We start from the raw sequence: 17,538 nt of genomic DNA, 5'->3' as shown, positions 1-17,538 counted from the left end.
GGTAGTGGTAGGAATGCATCAGCCACTGCGTGAAGCACTATGGACAAAAAGAGAGAAAGAAAAAGACCGTACAGACCTTGCACAAAATCTCAGAAACCTAGTTGAGTAACTAGGGCAGTGGTTCCCAGTCTGGGGGTCCCCAGATATTCTTGGACTACAATTCCCAGAAATCCTCACCAGCACAGCTAGTGGTGAAGATCTCTGGGAGCTTTAGTCCCAGAACATTTGGGGACCCGGGATTGAGAACCATTGAACTGCTGGAAAAATGGGAGGTCCAAAAATCGTCTTAGCCAGATGTTACAGGGTCAAGATGGGAGTTAATGTTCCAAAATGGAGATTGTGGTTGAATCAACCTGAGAGATCTGTCTTTCCCCATCTCTATAGATAAAGGGTTGCTAGTAATCTAATACATTCTCCTTTATCCAGCATCAGACAGCGTTTGTTTGGCTGGGAAGTGAGGCATGTAACTGTTGCTAACTTCCACAGATGTATACTGTATACACACATTGCCAATAGCTGAAGACCCACCTTTTCAGGCAGGCTTTTAACTTTAATATGTAACTTTTAAATTGAGTCCCTGGATGCTGGTTTTTTATTAGCTTTTCAGTTTCTGTTTGTAAAGTTAATGCTTTTAATTACTTCAAATATTTTAATTTTGGTGATAGTTTGTTTCTTAATATGCTATTTATTGTGTTTTAATTAGTCTTTCAAGACTGAAGGATGCCTAATGAATGAATGAATTTTACTTGTTTTAACTTTATGAGCCACCTTGAGTCCTCTTATGGGGAGAAGTGGTTTATAAACAAGACTAAATAAATAAATATATAAAATTCTCCCAACAAATATCTTTTGCAGCTAAAATAAAAAGTAAGGCTTTCACACAGCATGTCTATGCAACTTTGCATTTTACCTTCTACACAGATCTTTTCTTCTCCTGATTAAAAATATGGAGCTTTAATCAAACATTTTGTGGTGCATGTTCACATTTTTGGGAATGCTTATTAATATGAGTGATTTTAAAAAGAAGCTTTAAGTAACCGAACTATTTCTCAGAGGCTTTTTATTTGTGAGGATTTAAAAACACTTGCTGAAGAAGATTTGTCACCAGGAAGTAGGTATTCAGTTCTAACTTTCTTCCTTATTTGAAAAGATAACTTGCTTAGGAAATGCATGCTCCATCCTATATCTTGTGCTGCTCTAGTGATAAAAGTTCAGGCTGCTCCTGAGATTCGTATTTGTGAACATGCTCCCACATGGAAATTTCCTCGCATAGAATGAGCTGACATAGCCTCTCTCTATGACACAAGCTATGATAGGTTTTCCACTGTTAGGGGAGCATCTCAACATTTTTCCCTGGCTTTCTGCTGTCACCTGAATTAGTTTCCTGAGAGTAATACCACCTCCTGAGTAATTTTGAAAACTGATTCTTTGTTTTTGTTTTTTTCATCCGAAGTTGATACGCAACAGACTCACAGCCCAGCGTTTCTAAGGGAATCTTTTAATGAAGAATCAACACTCTGCATCCGATTCAAGAGCCAGTTAGGACTAAACTTTTTATGAATGGCTTCCAGCGAAGGCATTGATGGACAAGGGACCCGTCTCCAAAACAACAGAATTGCTTTAGAGTAGGACGCTTGAGAATATTTGGAACATGTCAGGAAAAAAAATCACAAAGTGATTGAACAAATCATGGAGAGAAGTGTTTTTCTGTACTGGTTACTTTGTTCAAGCTTCAGACATTTATGCTTATTGGCTTCAAATGTGTATCCAAAGCGGGGGACGGCTTCCCCAGTTTGCTTAATGCACCATTCTTGATGCACTGCCTACATGCTAGGATTGTCAGTGTTGTCATGTCAATGCTCTCTTCTTCAACAAAAGTCAACCTGCAGAGAAACTACTGTGGCAACATCTTACGACAGAACAGGGTGGCAGCCCTTGGAATATAAAGAGACATGTACCGCCTGTTACAAAAAGCCTCTTCTTTCATTATCTTTGAATATAGACTCTGCTGATTTTGTGGGATAAGAAAGAGCATGTTGTACACTAGGCACAGCCACTGAAGAGGAACCACAAGCTAGGTGTGTAAGATGAATACTTTCTCAGAAAGGCAGCTGTTCTACTGGATGGTGGGTGAACATTTTTACCAGCTTGTTGTCCTGGAACAAAACAAGAGAAACATGAGGATCTTGGTTACATAATCTCACAATTTACTCAAACTGATTAATCTGGTCATAGTTGGACCCAGGCATACTGAGGAAATGCCTGTTGGCACCAGGAGATACAATATAGAAATACTTTCCCGTGCAGGAACCTTAATGACGTTGGGATATGGACAAAAGAACAGGACTCTTGGGACTGAACTATGAGAGGGATGGCTGGTGGTTGGCAAAAATACCTTCTTTCTTTCTTTCTTTCTTTCTTTCTTTCTTTCTTTCTTTCTTTCTTTCTTTCTTTCTTTCTTTCTTTCTTTCTTTCTTTCTTTCTTTCTTTTTTTGGAGAGTGTGTGCTGCTTCCAGCAGGCTCTGCCCAAGGCATGCTTCTGCCTGAAACAAAGGATGAGATGACGAGACCAGCAGCTGAATCTTACTTCCCAGTGACAATGAGACTGAACCTTCCATCACATTTGAAGCAGCAGCAAAGCTCATGGAGAGTGCTGAGGGCATGTTGGATGGTGTAGACAGCTCTGCCTTCCAACAAATGAGAACAGTTGGGGAGTTCAGGAGGTAGAGAGCCCTCATGTCCTCCTCGTGGACTTTCCACAGGTACTTGGTTGGCTGCAGTGACAGCAGCATGCTGGACTAGCCATGGCGTCAGTCTGATCCAGTTGGGCTTTTCTTACATACCATATTTTTCTATGTATAAGGCGACCCAATGTATAAGATGACCCCCACTTTCCAACCCCAAATAAGAAAAGTGGGGGTCGTCTACTTCGTTCCTACTTCAGGTAAAGCAGCCATGAAAGGGCTGCATGATCAAAGGGCTGCGATCCTGCAGCCCTTTGATCCCTTCCCCACCTTATTTCCGTGTATAAGACGACCCTCAATTTTTACTCTTAAATATTTTAGGAAAAAGTATCTGATACGTGGAAAAAATACGGTGCTTAGCTATAAAACAGTTGGGGGAAAAACAAGAGTGCATCCTTCCCGCAGTCTGGGAACCATGGGCCTCTTCTTTAATACAACATTTACCGTATTTTCCCTGTATAAGACTATACTTTTGTCTAAAATCTTTAGATTAAAAATTGAGGGTCGTATTATACATGGAAGTAAGCTGAAGAGAGAACAAAAACAAGTGGAGGGGAAAGCAGGGATCAAAGCGATCCTGCAGCGCTTTGATCCCTTTCCCCCTACACTGGCTAAGCCCCACTTAGATTTCTTAATTTTGGATTAGAAAAGTGGGGAGGGGGCGTCTTATACATAGAAAAACACGGTAAATTGTACTAAGCTAAATAATTCATCCTTTCCTCCTGTCTGTGGGAAACACAAGCACCAGGGATCATATGCATGAGAGGTGCCTGGAAGAGAGACAAATGGTTCGTCACCTCAGATTTATGACAAGCAACTTCTGTGCAATGTGTCAACTGTTCTCCCCCTACGCATGCTGGACCTGGCAGGCCCCAGGATCCTCCTGCCTGGTGGAACATACATAATGATCTCTTTACAAGTCTTTTCTACAGTTTTTCGTTCAGAGCACTGTGTTTTCTTTGGTATTTTACAATTGGTATGCATTGTCTGTCTGGGCTGTATTTGACCTTATTCCAACTGTTATGGGATATTTTTACATTCCCCCCCCCCCCATGTTTGCCAGAGGACTGTAATTTTTATGTTGGGTTGACAGCTGCAGATTTCTGAATGTTGAACTAGATGGGCTGAGAGAAGTATTAGGGGAAGCCAAGATAGCCATTCATTGTTGGTTTTTAAATTATTCCTGCTCAAGTTTCTACAGTGGGGTCTTGACTTACGAACGGCCTGAGTTACGAACATTTTGACTTACAAACCGCTCTTATAGGAAAATATTGACTTGACTTACGTACTTAGATTTGAGTTACGAACTAAAAAAACTGAAAAAGCCCACGTGGGAGGCAGGGAAAGTGCAAAATGTGAACTTTCAGTTAACTGTTGGCCAGTGAAAAGGGTGCCTGTCTGCTTCCTCACTCCTCTCAGCGTTTAGAGAGTGGATTGGGAGACAGTCTTCGGACTGCCTGGTACTGCCTGGACTGTATTTTCCCTGCCTTCCCTGAACCTTTCTTGACCTAAGAAAAAAAGAAACAAAATATCCCCCTCTAGGGGTCGAAGGCGGAATAGCAGCTTCCCATTAGTTTCTAAGGACGGAAAAGAGCAGACACAGATCAAATGGTTTTCAATGCATTCCTATGGGAAATGCAGATTCGACCTGCGAACTTTTTGACTTGAGAACCGCCTTCCAATACGGATTAAGTTCTCAAGTCAAGACCCCACTGTATCACTCTTATTCTGTGTATCGTCTCACATTACAATGTCTTGTATATGACTATTGTTTTGGTCACCTTGCATCAGCTTGCTTGTTTCTATACATCTTCCCCCCCCCACATCCCACTCTACCAGGTTTAATTTATACCTTTTATCAATGCACTTCTATATTTCCAACATTTCTGGAATCATAGCCTATTCCAATAAATACCTCAAACCAATTTTATTTATAAACTGGCTCTGTTTGGCTCTTCTGTTTGCAACTGCTTAACTTACAGGAGTGAAAAACAGGAATTACACCTCACAGAATCTCTAAGTCTGAGATAGTGTTATATCAACCTCGTGGAGTAATAAAATACAGCAGTAATTTAAAAAAAGTTGAACTCAGTAGGAAAAGAGACCCATTAAACATATGGATGTTGTTGTTGTTTAGTCGTTTAGTCATGTCCGGCTCTTCGTGACCCCATGGACCAGAGCACGCCAGGCTCTCCTGTCTTCCACTGCCTCCCAGAGTTGGGTCAAATTCATGTTGGTCGCTTCGGTGACACTGTCCAACCATCTCATCCTCTGTCGTCCCCTTCTCCTCTTGCCTTCACACTTTCCCAATATCAGGGTCTTTTCCAGGGAGTCTTCTCTTCTCATGAGATGGCCACAGTATTGGAGCCTCAGCTTCTTTATGGTCCAGCACTCACTTCCGTATATCACTACAGGGAAAACCATAGCTTTGGCTATGCGGACTTTTGTTGGCAAGGTGATGTCTCTGCTTTTTAAGATGCTAACATATCGATGGACTAGCTTAATAAAGGAAGTCACAGCCTTGAGGTTTCAAAACCCAAGCAATGCTGTTAATTGTAGGATCTTCTCAAAGTCATTAATTTATAGGATCACCCTAGGTCAGACATGACTTGATGGCACATAATAACAGCAATGCACTCTGTTTCAGACAGATGACCCATGGTGCTCCCCCCTCACTCCCTTCTTTTTAGAAATAATACTACTACAAGGGACAAATCCATAGACGTGGAGTGTTAAGTGTAAATGTTTTTACAAGACACAGATATTAACAGAAGCCAATAAACTGATGGAAAGTGGAGGTTTGCTGTTACACATTTTGTACTTTCAGTTGGACAATTGAAAAGGAGGGTGTGGTGGTTTTATTACTGCAGATCTTTAATAGCAGAACACCCTTAATCAATCAGTCAATCATATCCAAAAGGCATCATGCAGCTATTGAGTTTTTTTTCTTTCTTAAACATGCTTTCTGAAGATAGGATAAGGAATGGAAGAGCCTAGGAGAGTTACAGATGGAAAAGCTGTCACTTGAATTTCCTGTAGAAGTCTGTGGATGATTCAGAGGAAGGGTGGAACAAAAACCTCAGCTGGAAAACCCCACACTGTCTTATGGACATAATTTTAAACTGACTAGGCTAAATCCCTGGGGTTCAACATGCCGAAGAGTAGCTTATGTAGGTGGGCGTAGGCGCAGAATCAAGGAACTGATGAGTTTGCTCCTGATCAGCAGATAAATTGAGTGATCATGATATGAAGATGTCAAGTGGAATCCTCCACTATTTCAAACTGTTATCACTAAATGGGGGGGACGTGGTGGCGCTGCGGGCTAAACCGCAGAAGCCTATGCTGCAGGGTCAGAAGACCAAGCAGTCGTAAGATCAAATCCACGTGACGGAGTGAGCGCCCGTCGCTTGTCCCAGCTCCCGCCAACCTAGCGGTTCGAAAGCATGCAAATGCAAGTAGATAAATAGGGACCACCTCGGTGGGAAGGTAACAGCGTTCCGTGTCTAAGTCGCACTGGCCATGTGACCACGGAATATTGTCTTCGGACAAAACGCTGGCTCTATGACTTGGAAACGGGGATGAGCACCGCCCCCTAGAGTCGAACACGACTGGACAAAAATTGTCAAGGGGAACCTTTACCTTTACCTTATCACTAAATGGTAGGAGAGGCATAACTGCTGTAACACTGATAAACTGTGACAGTGAAAAGAAGTTGCACCTTTGGTGGAATATTTTGTTCTAATTTTTATTTCATTTTCTTTTATTTATATACCACCCGTCTAGCCAAGGCTACTGTGGGTGGTTCACAACATAATCAAACAATAAGGCAAGACTACAGGTAAAATAAAATCAACATAGAAACATCATAAAATAAAAGCTATAATTAAACTATTACATAATTAACCATTAGATGTTTTAAAGGACTGCACGATAGATTCAGTGGCTGAACTTTTCCGTGTGTTTCCATTGATAGAAATGCCTGGCTAAACAAGTGGGTTGTTAATGATTTCTTAAAAGTTATCAGTGAGGGGGCAAGGCAGACGTCTGGAAGTAGTTGATTCCAGAGTCTAGGTGTAACCACTGAGAAGTTCCGAGTCCTAGTCTTGTCTCTTTGGGTCTCTCTTAGACATCCCGCCTGGGATGAATGAGTAGGATGGGCAGTTCTTGCCGGAAGGTACCGAGGTCCCAAACTGTTTAGGACTTCATATGTTAGAACCATCACCTTGAAGTCAGTGTGGAAGCAAACAGGCAACCAGTGCAATGCGGCCACAGTTGAGGAGATACATTGGTATCTACCAACTCTACCCATGTTGGTGTCTACCAACTGTACCCACTAACCTGGCCAGCATATTCTGGATAAAGCAGAAAACAGGGAATTGATATCTCTACCAGTGGCAGAATTCCAATGGAGTGACTGGGTCTCAGGATGTTAAAAAAAAAAGACGTGATAAACATTATCCTTGTTAAAAAAAGGTCGATCCATTTCAGCAAGTGGCCTTCTTCAGGAGCTTGACATAAAAATAGAAATAAATTAGTCTATAAACAGCAAGCAAGGGAGAACTGCCAATAATATAGTATAAGAGGCACACAACATGATCTTCCCATATGGATTGATAGCAACATTTTTGGTACATATCACAGTTGTAAAAGTTTGTCAGCTCCGACTGGTAATCACAAGAACAAATCCCCCAGAAGAGTGGTATGCATTCATACACACCTGGAAGCTAAGTCAAGGACAGCAAGACAGTCGGGGCAGGACTAAAGTAAGGGCAAGAAATCTTGCTGTTTAGAGACTAATAATATATTTCTATTTCGATGTTAAGTTCCCGAAGAAGGCCGTTCGCCAAAACATGCTGAGCTTTTTAAACAACAAAGTTTATCACGTCTTTTTTTACATCCTGAGACCCAGTCTCTCATTTGGAATCCCTCCATATTCTGGACCTACTGCAGCTTCCGCATCAGCCCCAAGGGAAGCCCATGTAAAAAGCATTACAGTAGTCTATTTGTGACACTTCCAGTGCAAGTTCATGCATCGGAGTGCATTGGATGGTGTTCTGGCACCACAAGGGGGGGGGACCTTGTACATGATATTAGGCAGGTAGTTTTAATGTTACGGCTGATCAATGTACAGTATATCTATTAATGATGTGCAGATTTGTGTTTTTGGATCAGAACCCCCATGACAACCCAGTCAGCACAGGCACTGACAAGCCTACCTACAAAATCCAAGGAGTTGTAGTCCAAAACAAAAATTTATGTGCATCAGTAAGTACAATCCAGTGTTTTCCAACCTTTTTTTGAAGTTGTGGTCCCCTTTTATAATAAACACCACCAGCACACACACACACCGCGACACAGTTACATAAAAAGCATTTTTAGTGAAGTAAAGAAAACATTAAAATAGATTTTTTCAGACTAGCATTCTAAGCTAATGGGTAATGTGATGGCTGTACTTGCATGTGGGCAACTAGGTGCAAAATTTGTGGATGAGTATTTATCAAAGCCAACCTCAAGCCAACCTCGTGTCATTCTCAAACTTCAGTCTCTTTCTTGCCATTGTTTCGATCTGAAGTGTTGAAAATCCACTCTTGCAGAGATGCGTAGAGGCAAATGGAAGTAAAACCTGAAAGGCAAACATGGTGATATTGGGACTGATAAATAGTACACGAGAACGATGGTTGTTGTGGGTTTTTTTGGGTTCTTTGTCCGAGTTCTGAAGGTTGTTCTTCCTGACGTTTCGCCAGTCTCCGTTAAAAGAAAAATCCTAGAAATATATATTTCTAAAGACGAAGTTCCCAGAATTGGCCACGAGAGAGAGCCAGAAACTATGCTGTGTACAGTAGTACTGTATAATGTTTGCTTAGAGAGATGAATTCCACCATGTGATTACCATTGCTGGCCACTGGCGGGAGGCAGAGACTATGCTATCTATGTGTAGTGTTCCCTATTAAAGCAGAATTCGCTATAATCGTAGTTTTCCAGGATCTGCTGGCGAGGGGACCTGGGATCGATCCCTCGCAGATGAAGGGATCTACAGATAAGCGAGTCCAAATAAGGAAGGCGCCACCGCCATTGCAATTCACCTTCATTCGGTCCTGCGCCCTTTACCTGCCCCTCATCTACAAAGTCCATCTTTTCCTAACCTTCTCTATGTACCATAATTCCGGGAAACGTCGCGTCCCCCCTGCGATGGATCAAAATGGTCCTTTCCAAACCCCCCCCTCCTTTTAATGCAACCAGTCGGCTGTCCAGAGAGAGAGAGGGGGGGGGGTCATCAGAAGAAACGACCTCGCGTCTCATATAAAACCTCGTAAAGCAAGACGCCTAGGGAGAAAGCTGGGAAAGGACGGAACTACATTTCCCAACAACCCTTGGGGCTTTCTGTACCTGGTCTGGACCATCCCCAAGTTTGATTGGCTGAAATGGGGAAGACGGGCCGCCACGGAGCTGCGTGATTGGCTGAACCAAAAAAAAAAAGATCGTGGGCGTAGCTTTAGTGCAGCAGTCCAGAGGCAGCGGTGGCTAGTTCGGGACTTGGTGGAGAAAGAAGCTGCTTCCTGGGGCAGCTGTTAAACCCCCTCCGCCATTGGCACATGCAGGTAAGTGCAGGGTCAACAATGTTCTCTGGAATTTAAAAAGGGGGGGGATTTCCTAGAATTTGGCTTTTCATGCGTTTGCTTAAGGCTGCCCTCCCGCTCTATGCCTCCTTTTTAATATATATTTTGGAGAAGGGAGTCAAAGAAGGAGGAGAAAAGGTAGAAGAAAAACCCGGTATGAATGTTTGAAATGCCAAGAAGTTGGGAAGAGTTTTTTTAAAACCTGATTTGTCTTTGTAGGGAAAAAAAAGACTCATTATTACTAATGTTAAGAAAAGGAGCCCTAATATGAGCAGCCATTAAATGTCCGTCCTCTATACCCTTTCTCCCTTTTTAATACATTGAGCCACAGACTATACTGTGATGATAACATGTCTGGGTGTGATATCATTATTTGAACATGGGGCATACTCGTCCAGAGACCTTTGGGTAGTGTGGGCGGCATATACATTAAATAAAATAAATAAATAAATAGATTAACCCACTAAGTATAGCCTGCTTTTTAAAAATTTCCACTGCATCACCAGGGTGGCTTTTAAAGCAGCCTTCCGCATCCTGATTTCCGTCTGGTGTGTGGGACTAAAACTCCCATCGTCCCCAGCCTTCAGAGCCATGCTGTCCAGGGCATGATGAGAGTTGGGGAGCACCAAACTGGGGAAGACTAATGGAAACCAGATAATTTGCAGGGTGTACCAATATAGGCAAAGGAAGAACACCCAATTCCATGTCGAGTTGTGGGGGGGGGGGAATGTCTCCTTTAGGTCCTTCCCCAGAGGGAAGATGCTCTTTGAGTAGGAAGCTACCATTATTGGGGAGAAAGGTTGTGGCAGTTCTGGTTTTCTCGGCAAGTCACTGCCATTTGCAACATCAAATAGGTCACATGCTATGTATGGAAGATACACAAAACAAGGTTCCCACTTGCCATAAGGCAGGTTTCTTATTCCTAATTGCCAAGACTGTGGAGAGGTTAGCCTCTTCTTCCCTTTGTATGGAGTCCTGTTTTCAGTACCTTGTGTTTTGAGGGTGTAATATTGAAAACCTGTATGTATTCAGAAATACTCACCCTTTGCTTTTATCCTTGATTCCAGACTGGGAAGAATGGCATCCAAGTCACTACTGCAATTGTATTTTCCTTTCAGGGGAAGGCAAGGGGCTGCAGTAGAGCCAGGACAGGTAAGGAGAGCCTCTGGAAGCAGATGGGGAGGGATCATTGATGTGAAGAGAGGGAAAGCAAGGAGCTGGAAACAGCCAGAAAACAAAAAGCGCCACTCTCCTCCTTTCTTTCAGCTAGAAATTGTAAAAAAAAAAAAGTGTCTTTTCCTCTGATCGGACAGTTTAATGTTCTCCAGCTACGACTGAGCTTTAGAAACAGTTCCTACCCCTGTGGAGCTTCCGATAAGATCTCTCTTTTCTTGCAGGACCTTGTGACTTTTGAAGATGTGGCCGTCTATTTCACGGAGAACCAGTGGACTCTGCTGGACCCAGAGCAAAGGGCCTTGTACCGGGAGGTCATGGTGGAGAATTATGGCAATGTGGTCTCCTTGGGTAAGGGGCATCAGTGGCCAGAATTCTGCAGCCAGCTTAAGCTTGAGTACAGGAAACTGTGTAAGTCTTAGCAAATGGATGCTTGTGAGTGAGGTGCTGGCTGTATTCCTTGTTGTGTACCCAACCGCACAACCGAGGATGGGCCCAGAAGTACAACCAGTGTCTCATTAGCAATAGCAGTTTACTACCAAGACGTACGTGATTTACGTATGTCTTGGTAGTATGTAACATAATGCTTATCTATATAATGCTTATGTATGTAAGCATTACATACATATAGCTGCCTAGAGTGGTCTTATAGGCCAGATGGGCGGGGTATAAATCAAATAAATAAATAAATCCATAGGATGCTGACCAGTTTCTCATTTCCTAATAGCCTGGAAATATTGATAATATTCTGACTATTGCTGCTTCTCAGTAAGAACTCATCATTATTATATCTGCAGATATAATATTATATCTGATGCTTTTGAATTGTGGTGCTGGAGGAGGCTCTTGAGAGCCCCCTGGACTGGCAAAGAGAACAAACCTATCCATTCTGAAGGAAATGAACCCTGAGTGCTCACTGGAAGGACAGGTCCTGAAGCTGAGGCTCCAGTACTTTGGCCATCTCATAAGAAGAGAAGACTCCCTCAAAAAGACACTGATGTTGGGAAAAAGTGAAGGCAAGAGGAGAAGGGGACGACAGAGGATGAAATGGCTGGACAGTGTCATCGAAGCGACCAACATGAATTTGACCGAACTCCGGGAGGCAGCGGAAGACAGGAGGGCCTGGCGTGCTCTGGTCCACGAGGTCACAAAAAGTCAGACACGACTTAACGACAAAACAACAAATTAATATCCATTCACTGAAGATCTTGATTACTTCCATCCACTTGTTATTAGTCACCTCACTGCTCCATGGGAAGGGTAGTTTATTGAGAGGCTCTCCCTCTAGAATCGAATGGTAGCAAGACTGCCCTTTTCATGGAGCAGGGAGGTGACTCCCAGCAAGCTGTCTGTGATGGAGTGGGGAGTTGCCTTCGGCTTCCCAAACCAAAACAAGTTGTGAGGCAGACCATGGTAACAACAACATCTTAAAATTCCACATTTTCTTTTCTTTTTTTCCCTGGCCAAGGAATTCCTGTCCTCAAGCCTCAGTTTCTCTCCCGGATGGAACAAGGGGAGGAACCCTGGGTACCAAATTCTGAGGTCTTGGATGAAAGGGAGCACTCCAGCGCAGGTGAGGATGGGGCTGATTTCTTGAAATTCTGATCCCGGTTCTCCTGAAATGAGGCCTCCCTTCTTAGGGTTCTGTCACTTCCTTCAAATGCCAGAAGGAAGGGCTGTCCTGCAGATTTTACATTTCTTAGCCTTGTTTGTGTGGATCCACCTGAGCTTAGTGATTTTTGGACCTTTGAGGGAATCCGTTTCGCATAGACTCCTATTTTGAAACATCTATACATGCTAATCATCCAGCACCTGACTACTACAAAGGATTCTGGAGTGTGTTATGCGGCAGCATCTTATTTTATGCAAAGCATTGGCCTGGCCTGCTGATCTTCATTTAATATTTGTTCATTCCAAGATGTTTATCTCCTTTCTCAATAAGAATTCTAAAGGTGGCTAAAGTTCATGCCTGCTGCCCCATGTAAGGGACCTTGTAATTGTACTCCCCCCCCTCCTCGACTCTTTTTCACTTTCATTTTCTGTCTTTCAACCTCAGCTCTGTTGTCTTTGAATTTTTCTTTATTTTTCTCTGTTCTCATTTACCCATTTAAAGCCGTGTTCCTTGGCTGTTTTTCCCCTGCATCACTTTCATTTTGCTTATTTGAAAATAATCATCTCCATCTTGGTGATCCATTGTTACCTGTCAGATCTTATTTCTCCTGAGATACAGTGGAACCTCGACTTAAGAACATCCCTACTTGTGAACGAAAGAGTTATGAACGGCTCCGGTCACAAAAAGTTGCTTCGACTTGTGAACGGGGCCTCGACTTACGAACCGAAAAAAAGGAAAAAAAACTTTCCTGCCCTTTTTTTGACCTAAGTTCACCTTAGGTCAAAAGAGGAAAAAAATAAAAAAATTAACCCCCTAGTGGTAGATACGGATTAACCGGCTTTGCATTAGTTCCTATGGGAACTAGTGCCTCTACCTATGAACAGCGCCTCGACCTCAACAAACGGAAAACAGCAGATATGGATTAAATGGTTTTCAATGCATTCTAGTGGAAAAGTTTGCCTCGACGTATGAACTTTTCAATGTATGAACTTAATTCCAATATGGATTAAATTTGTAAGTCGAGGTACCACTGTATCTGGAAGCTGAGTCATGGCAACTGGACTTCTTACTAGGTTGAAACATTTTGTGACTCATCCAAATAGCTGCTTCAGTCTGAAGCTACTTGGATGAGTCATGAAATCTTTCAACCTAATGAGAAGTCCAGTTGCCATGACTCAGCTTCCAGATAACCTCACCTGGATGACTGAGAATCTTCACAGATAGATTCTCCTGATAGAGCATCATATTTTCTTTCCCCTGCCAGCCCTTTGCTATTAACAAAACCATGGCTTGCTTCCGTTCCATATGTTCACCAATTTCTTTCACTATGATTTAGAAATTTCACTGCCTTCCAACATCCATAACTCTCTCCTCTCCTCCAGAATGCAACCTTGGCTGCAGAGTTGTGTCTTTCAAGTCATCATCACAGTAAAACACTTAGCTCATAAGAAGGTTGCGTTTACATTTTGCAGTGAGTTCGGGGGCAGGGGAAGGGAATGAGATGAGCATAGCCATTATTCCTAGAATTTCTCAGCCAACAGGGTCAGTGCTTGTCCTGGCTGTGGGATTCTGGGAATTGTATTCCAAATAAGTAACTTCTCAAAGCTGTGGAAATGAGAGAGGCAGATGTTGATAGAAAGTCTCAGTACTTACAGTGGGTCCAGAATGCAGCAGCCAGACTGGTGGCTGGTGTGAGCAGATTTGATCACGTCACTCCCAAGTTTTGGCTCAGCTTCATTGGTTACCTGTTTTGTCCTGGATTAGGTTCCTGGTTTTGATGCTCATGTACAAAGCCGTTCATGGTTTGGGACCACGCTACTTGTCGGAGTGTCTCTCCACAATGTCCTCTGCCCCAAATCCACCAGAGCCTTCCTGGCTATGCTCCTCTGTGTCGGCACTCCATGGGAGGCCCAGAGGTCTTCTGCAAGGAGCCGGGCCTTTTTTGCAGTGGCACCGACTCTGTGTAAGCAGCTGCCTGTGGAGCTGTGCCTGGCCCCCTCCCTGCTAACCTTCAGAAGGCAGCTTAAAATACTGTTCTTCTAGAACGCCTTCCATAACAACTCTGCCTGATGCTGCATCTCCGCTTTCACTCTTATAAAGTGCCTTCGTATCATTGCTGTTCTGATGGTTTTATGTTTTTATAGTCTCACACGTGTTATTGCTTTGTTATTTTACTTGTGAACCTCCCAGAATAGTGCATTGCACTAATGGGGTGATTTATAAAGCTAATGAAATATATACGTGCGTGCATGCATGCATGCATACATACATACATGCATGCATACATACATACATACATACATACATACATACATACATACATACATACATACATACATACATACATACATACATACAGTGGTGCCTCACTTAACGAGCGCACCGTATAACGACGAATCCGCATAGCAATCCCTTTTCTGGGATCGCTAATGCGGAGGCATAGGGTCGGCCCCAATGGGTGAAACTCGCATAGCGAAGATCGGTAAGCGTTTCGCTTACTGATCTTCGCTTTGTGACGCCCGAAAATCAGCTGTTCGGCGGCTCCAAAATGGCCGTTGGACGCCCGAAATGGCCGCGCGCAGCATTTTCGCGCCCTCCCCTCACTTACCGAGGGCGCAAAAATGGCTGCCGGACCCAGGAAACTTCGCTAAACGGTGAGTTTTCAGCCAATTTGGAACGCATTAAATGATGTTTAATGCGTTCCAATGGCTTTTTACTTTCCGCTTAGCAAAGTTTTCACATAGCGAAGGTTAACCCGGAACGGATTAACCTCGCTATGCGAGGCATCACTGTACGTACGTACGTACATACATACATACATACATACATACATACATACATACATACATACATACATACATACATACATACATACATACATACATACATACATAATCTATTGCCAAAGTCTTAACAACTTGGTTTTCCCTTTGAGGCTCCTTCCTGGGTTTGTTTTCTTTGTCATTCTCTGAAGTATCTTTTTCTTCTCCTCTGTTTGCTTTTTTCTCCCAAAGATGGATGCAGGAAACAACACTTAATCATAATCTCAGAGGGGCATCTTGCAAAAAGACCAAGTCCTCCCAACTGCCAGGCAGTCTGCACCAGAGAGGAGCCGTTTCAGTGCTTGCAGTGTGAACGATGGTTTACTCAAAAATCTCATCTCATGAACCACCAGAGAGTCCATGCAGAAAAGAAGTCCTATAGATGCTTGGAATGTGGGAAATGCTTTGCTCAGCAGTCTAAATTTGTGATCCACCAGAGAGTTCACACAGGAGAGAAGCCATACAAGTGTTTAGAGTGTGGGAAGCGTTGCACGACTAAATCCAATCTCATGAGCCATAGGAGGATCCACACAGGGGAGAAACCCTGTAAATGCTTGGAATGCGGGAAGTGTTTTGCTTGGAAATCACATCTGATGGTTCATCTGAGATTCCACACTGGGACGCTCCCATATAAGTGCTATGAGTGTGGGAGATGTTTCAGTCAGAAGTCATCTCTCATGGACCATCAGTCTATCCATACAGGACAGAAGCGCCATAAATGCTTGGACTGTGGGAAACACTTTCGTCAGCAATCGTCTCTCCGAGACCACCAGAAAACCCACACAGGACTAAAACTCTACAAATGTTTGGATTGTGGAAAGAGCTTTGCTCAGCCTTCCATCTTCATGAAGCACCAGAGGGTCCACACAGGAGAGAAACCCTATAGATGCTTGGAGTGTGGGAAATGTTTCGCTTACGCCACATCCTTTGCAATACACAGGAGGGTTCACACAGGAGAAAGACCCTACAAATGCTTGGTGTGTGAGAAATGTTTTGCAGATCCCTCAACCTTTGCAAGACACCAGAGAGTTCATACATCAGAGACCATTTATAAATGCTTGGAGTGTGGGAAGTGTTTCCCTCGGAAACTACCTTTTCTGAGACACCGAAAGGTCCATGCAGAAAAGAAACCTTTTAAGTGCCTGGAGTGTGGGAAGTGTCTTGCGAACAGGTCCAACTTTGTGAGACACCAGAGAGTCCACACCAGAGAGAAACCCTACCAATGCTTGAAGTGTGGGAAATGCTTTGCAGCAAAAGCACATGTCACACGGCATGAGAGAGTCCACTCGGGAGAGAAACCGTATAAATGTTTCCATTGTGGGAAATGTTTTGCGGATTCCTCAGCTTTTGCTATACACGAGAGAGTCCACACTGGGGAGAAACCGTATCAATGCTTGGAATGCGGGAAGTGTTATGGGGATTCCTCAACGTTGGCTAAACACATGCGCGTCCACACAGGAGAGAGACCCTACAAATGCTTGGCGTGTGGGAAGACTTTTTCTGAACCTTCATCATTTTCCAAACATCGGAGGGTTCACACGGGAGATCGGACCTACGACTGCTTGGAGTGTGGGAAACGTTTTGCGGATAAATCGCATTTTATGAGACATCAGAGAGTCCACACGGGAGAGAAACCCTACAAATGTTTGCTGTGTGGGAAGTGTTTTGCAGATGCCTTGCCTTTAGCCAAACACAAGAGGATTCACCCAACAGAGAGAACCCACAGATGCTTGAAATGCCAGAAGTGCTTCATTCGCGGTACAGACCTTGCAAGACACCAGAGGACCTGCACGGAGGATAAGCCTTATACCTGTTTAATGTGTGGGGACTGTTTTCCTTCGACGTCTGCTCTCATCAGTCATGAGAGAACCCATGTGGATGAGATGTATTATGAATGGACCAAGCCTTTCCCCGTAGTGTAGAAAATGGAGCATAGTTTAACATGGGAAATGTGCAGGTGAGACCGGCTTTGAAAAAAAAATGTAAATCTCAAAACGAGTAACATATTACCTCTCTGACAAATATCTGCTTATGGATGGCCTGTAAATCCTGTGTCAACGTATAAATAAGCAAAACTTGTTGTAACAAAGAATTTCAGAGTATTTTTCCCAGAATCGCCCAACCTAACATGGCCAGTACTGTGCTGGTTGTAGGATTTCGTAGTCCAGTTAGAAAGGGGTCCCCAACCCCCAGTCTGCGGCCCGGTGCCGGTCCGTGGGCTACCCAGGACTGGGCTGTGGAGACAGATCTTCACACACACACCCTGCACGGACGCCCACTTGGCATGTCGTGCTCATGGGAGAGTGTGTTGCATTCATGTGTATGCGCAGGGGGTAACACACTTGCACACTTGTGCAACACACCCATTCGCGAGTGTGGGGGTGCCCCCGCGCATGGAGCCCACCTCCCAAACGGTCTGCGGTTCCAAAAAAGTTGGGGACTACTGCAATAAGAAACTTCCAAGCTCTGGAAATGAGAAATATGCCTATATGTATTTATATATCCCATTTTCCTTCCAGAGCTAGGGAACAGAGTGGTTAATTTTGCATAAATTATCATAGTCCATCATT

At 43.5% G+C, this 17,538-nt stretch overlaps 2 protein-coding genes across 5 annotated transcripts in view; both read left to right on the top strand.

The window, feature by feature from the left end:
• LOC110070253 (uncharacterized) overlaps positions 1-4,682 on the top strand; it is a 32,842-nt gene extending 28,160 nt beyond the window's left edge. For all 3 annotated transcript variants that reach the window (XM_078388652.1, XM_078388650.1, XM_078388651.1), the window contains one exon: positions 1,454-4,682. The gene's annotated coding sequence lies outside the window, so the exon portion shown is untranslated. The remainder of the gene's footprint in view (positions 1-1,453) is intronic.
• A 906-nt stretch (positions 4,683-5,588) lies between these two features.
• Positions 5,589-17,057, top strand: LOC140701277 (uncharacterized). 2 transcript variants are annotated; one of them, XM_072989057.2, is made up of 5 exons: positions 5,589-9,343; positions 10,429-10,513; positions 10,759-10,885; positions 12,003-12,107; positions 15,161-17,057. In XM_072989057.2, exons 2-5 carry the CDS (start codon positions 10,439-10,441, stop codon positions 16,888-16,890), a joined length of 2,037 nt encoding a protein of 678 aa, XP_072845158.2. In that variant the 5' UTR covers positions 5,589-9,343; positions 10,429-10,438; the 3' UTR covers positions 16,891-17,057. The 2 variants fall into 2 exon arrangements, with proteins under 2 accessions (XP_072845158.2, XP_078244775.1); XM_078388649.1 differs by having other exon boundaries at positions 10,759-10,945.
• The last annotated feature ends 481 nt before the right edge of the window (positions 17,058-17,538 follow it).

The sequence above is a fragment of the Pogona vitticeps genome, chromosome 2 (assembly GCF_051106095.1).
Source record: "Pogona vitticeps strain Pit_001003342236 chromosome 2, PviZW2.1, whole genome shotgun sequence".
In the NCBI taxonomy this organism is placed as follows: Eukaryota; Metazoa; Chordata; class Lepidosauria; order Squamata; family Agamidae; genus Pogona; species Pogona vitticeps.
The sequence above is the reverse complement of the archived record's forward strand: the minus strand, read 5'-3'. Positions and strand labels throughout refer to the sequence as shown.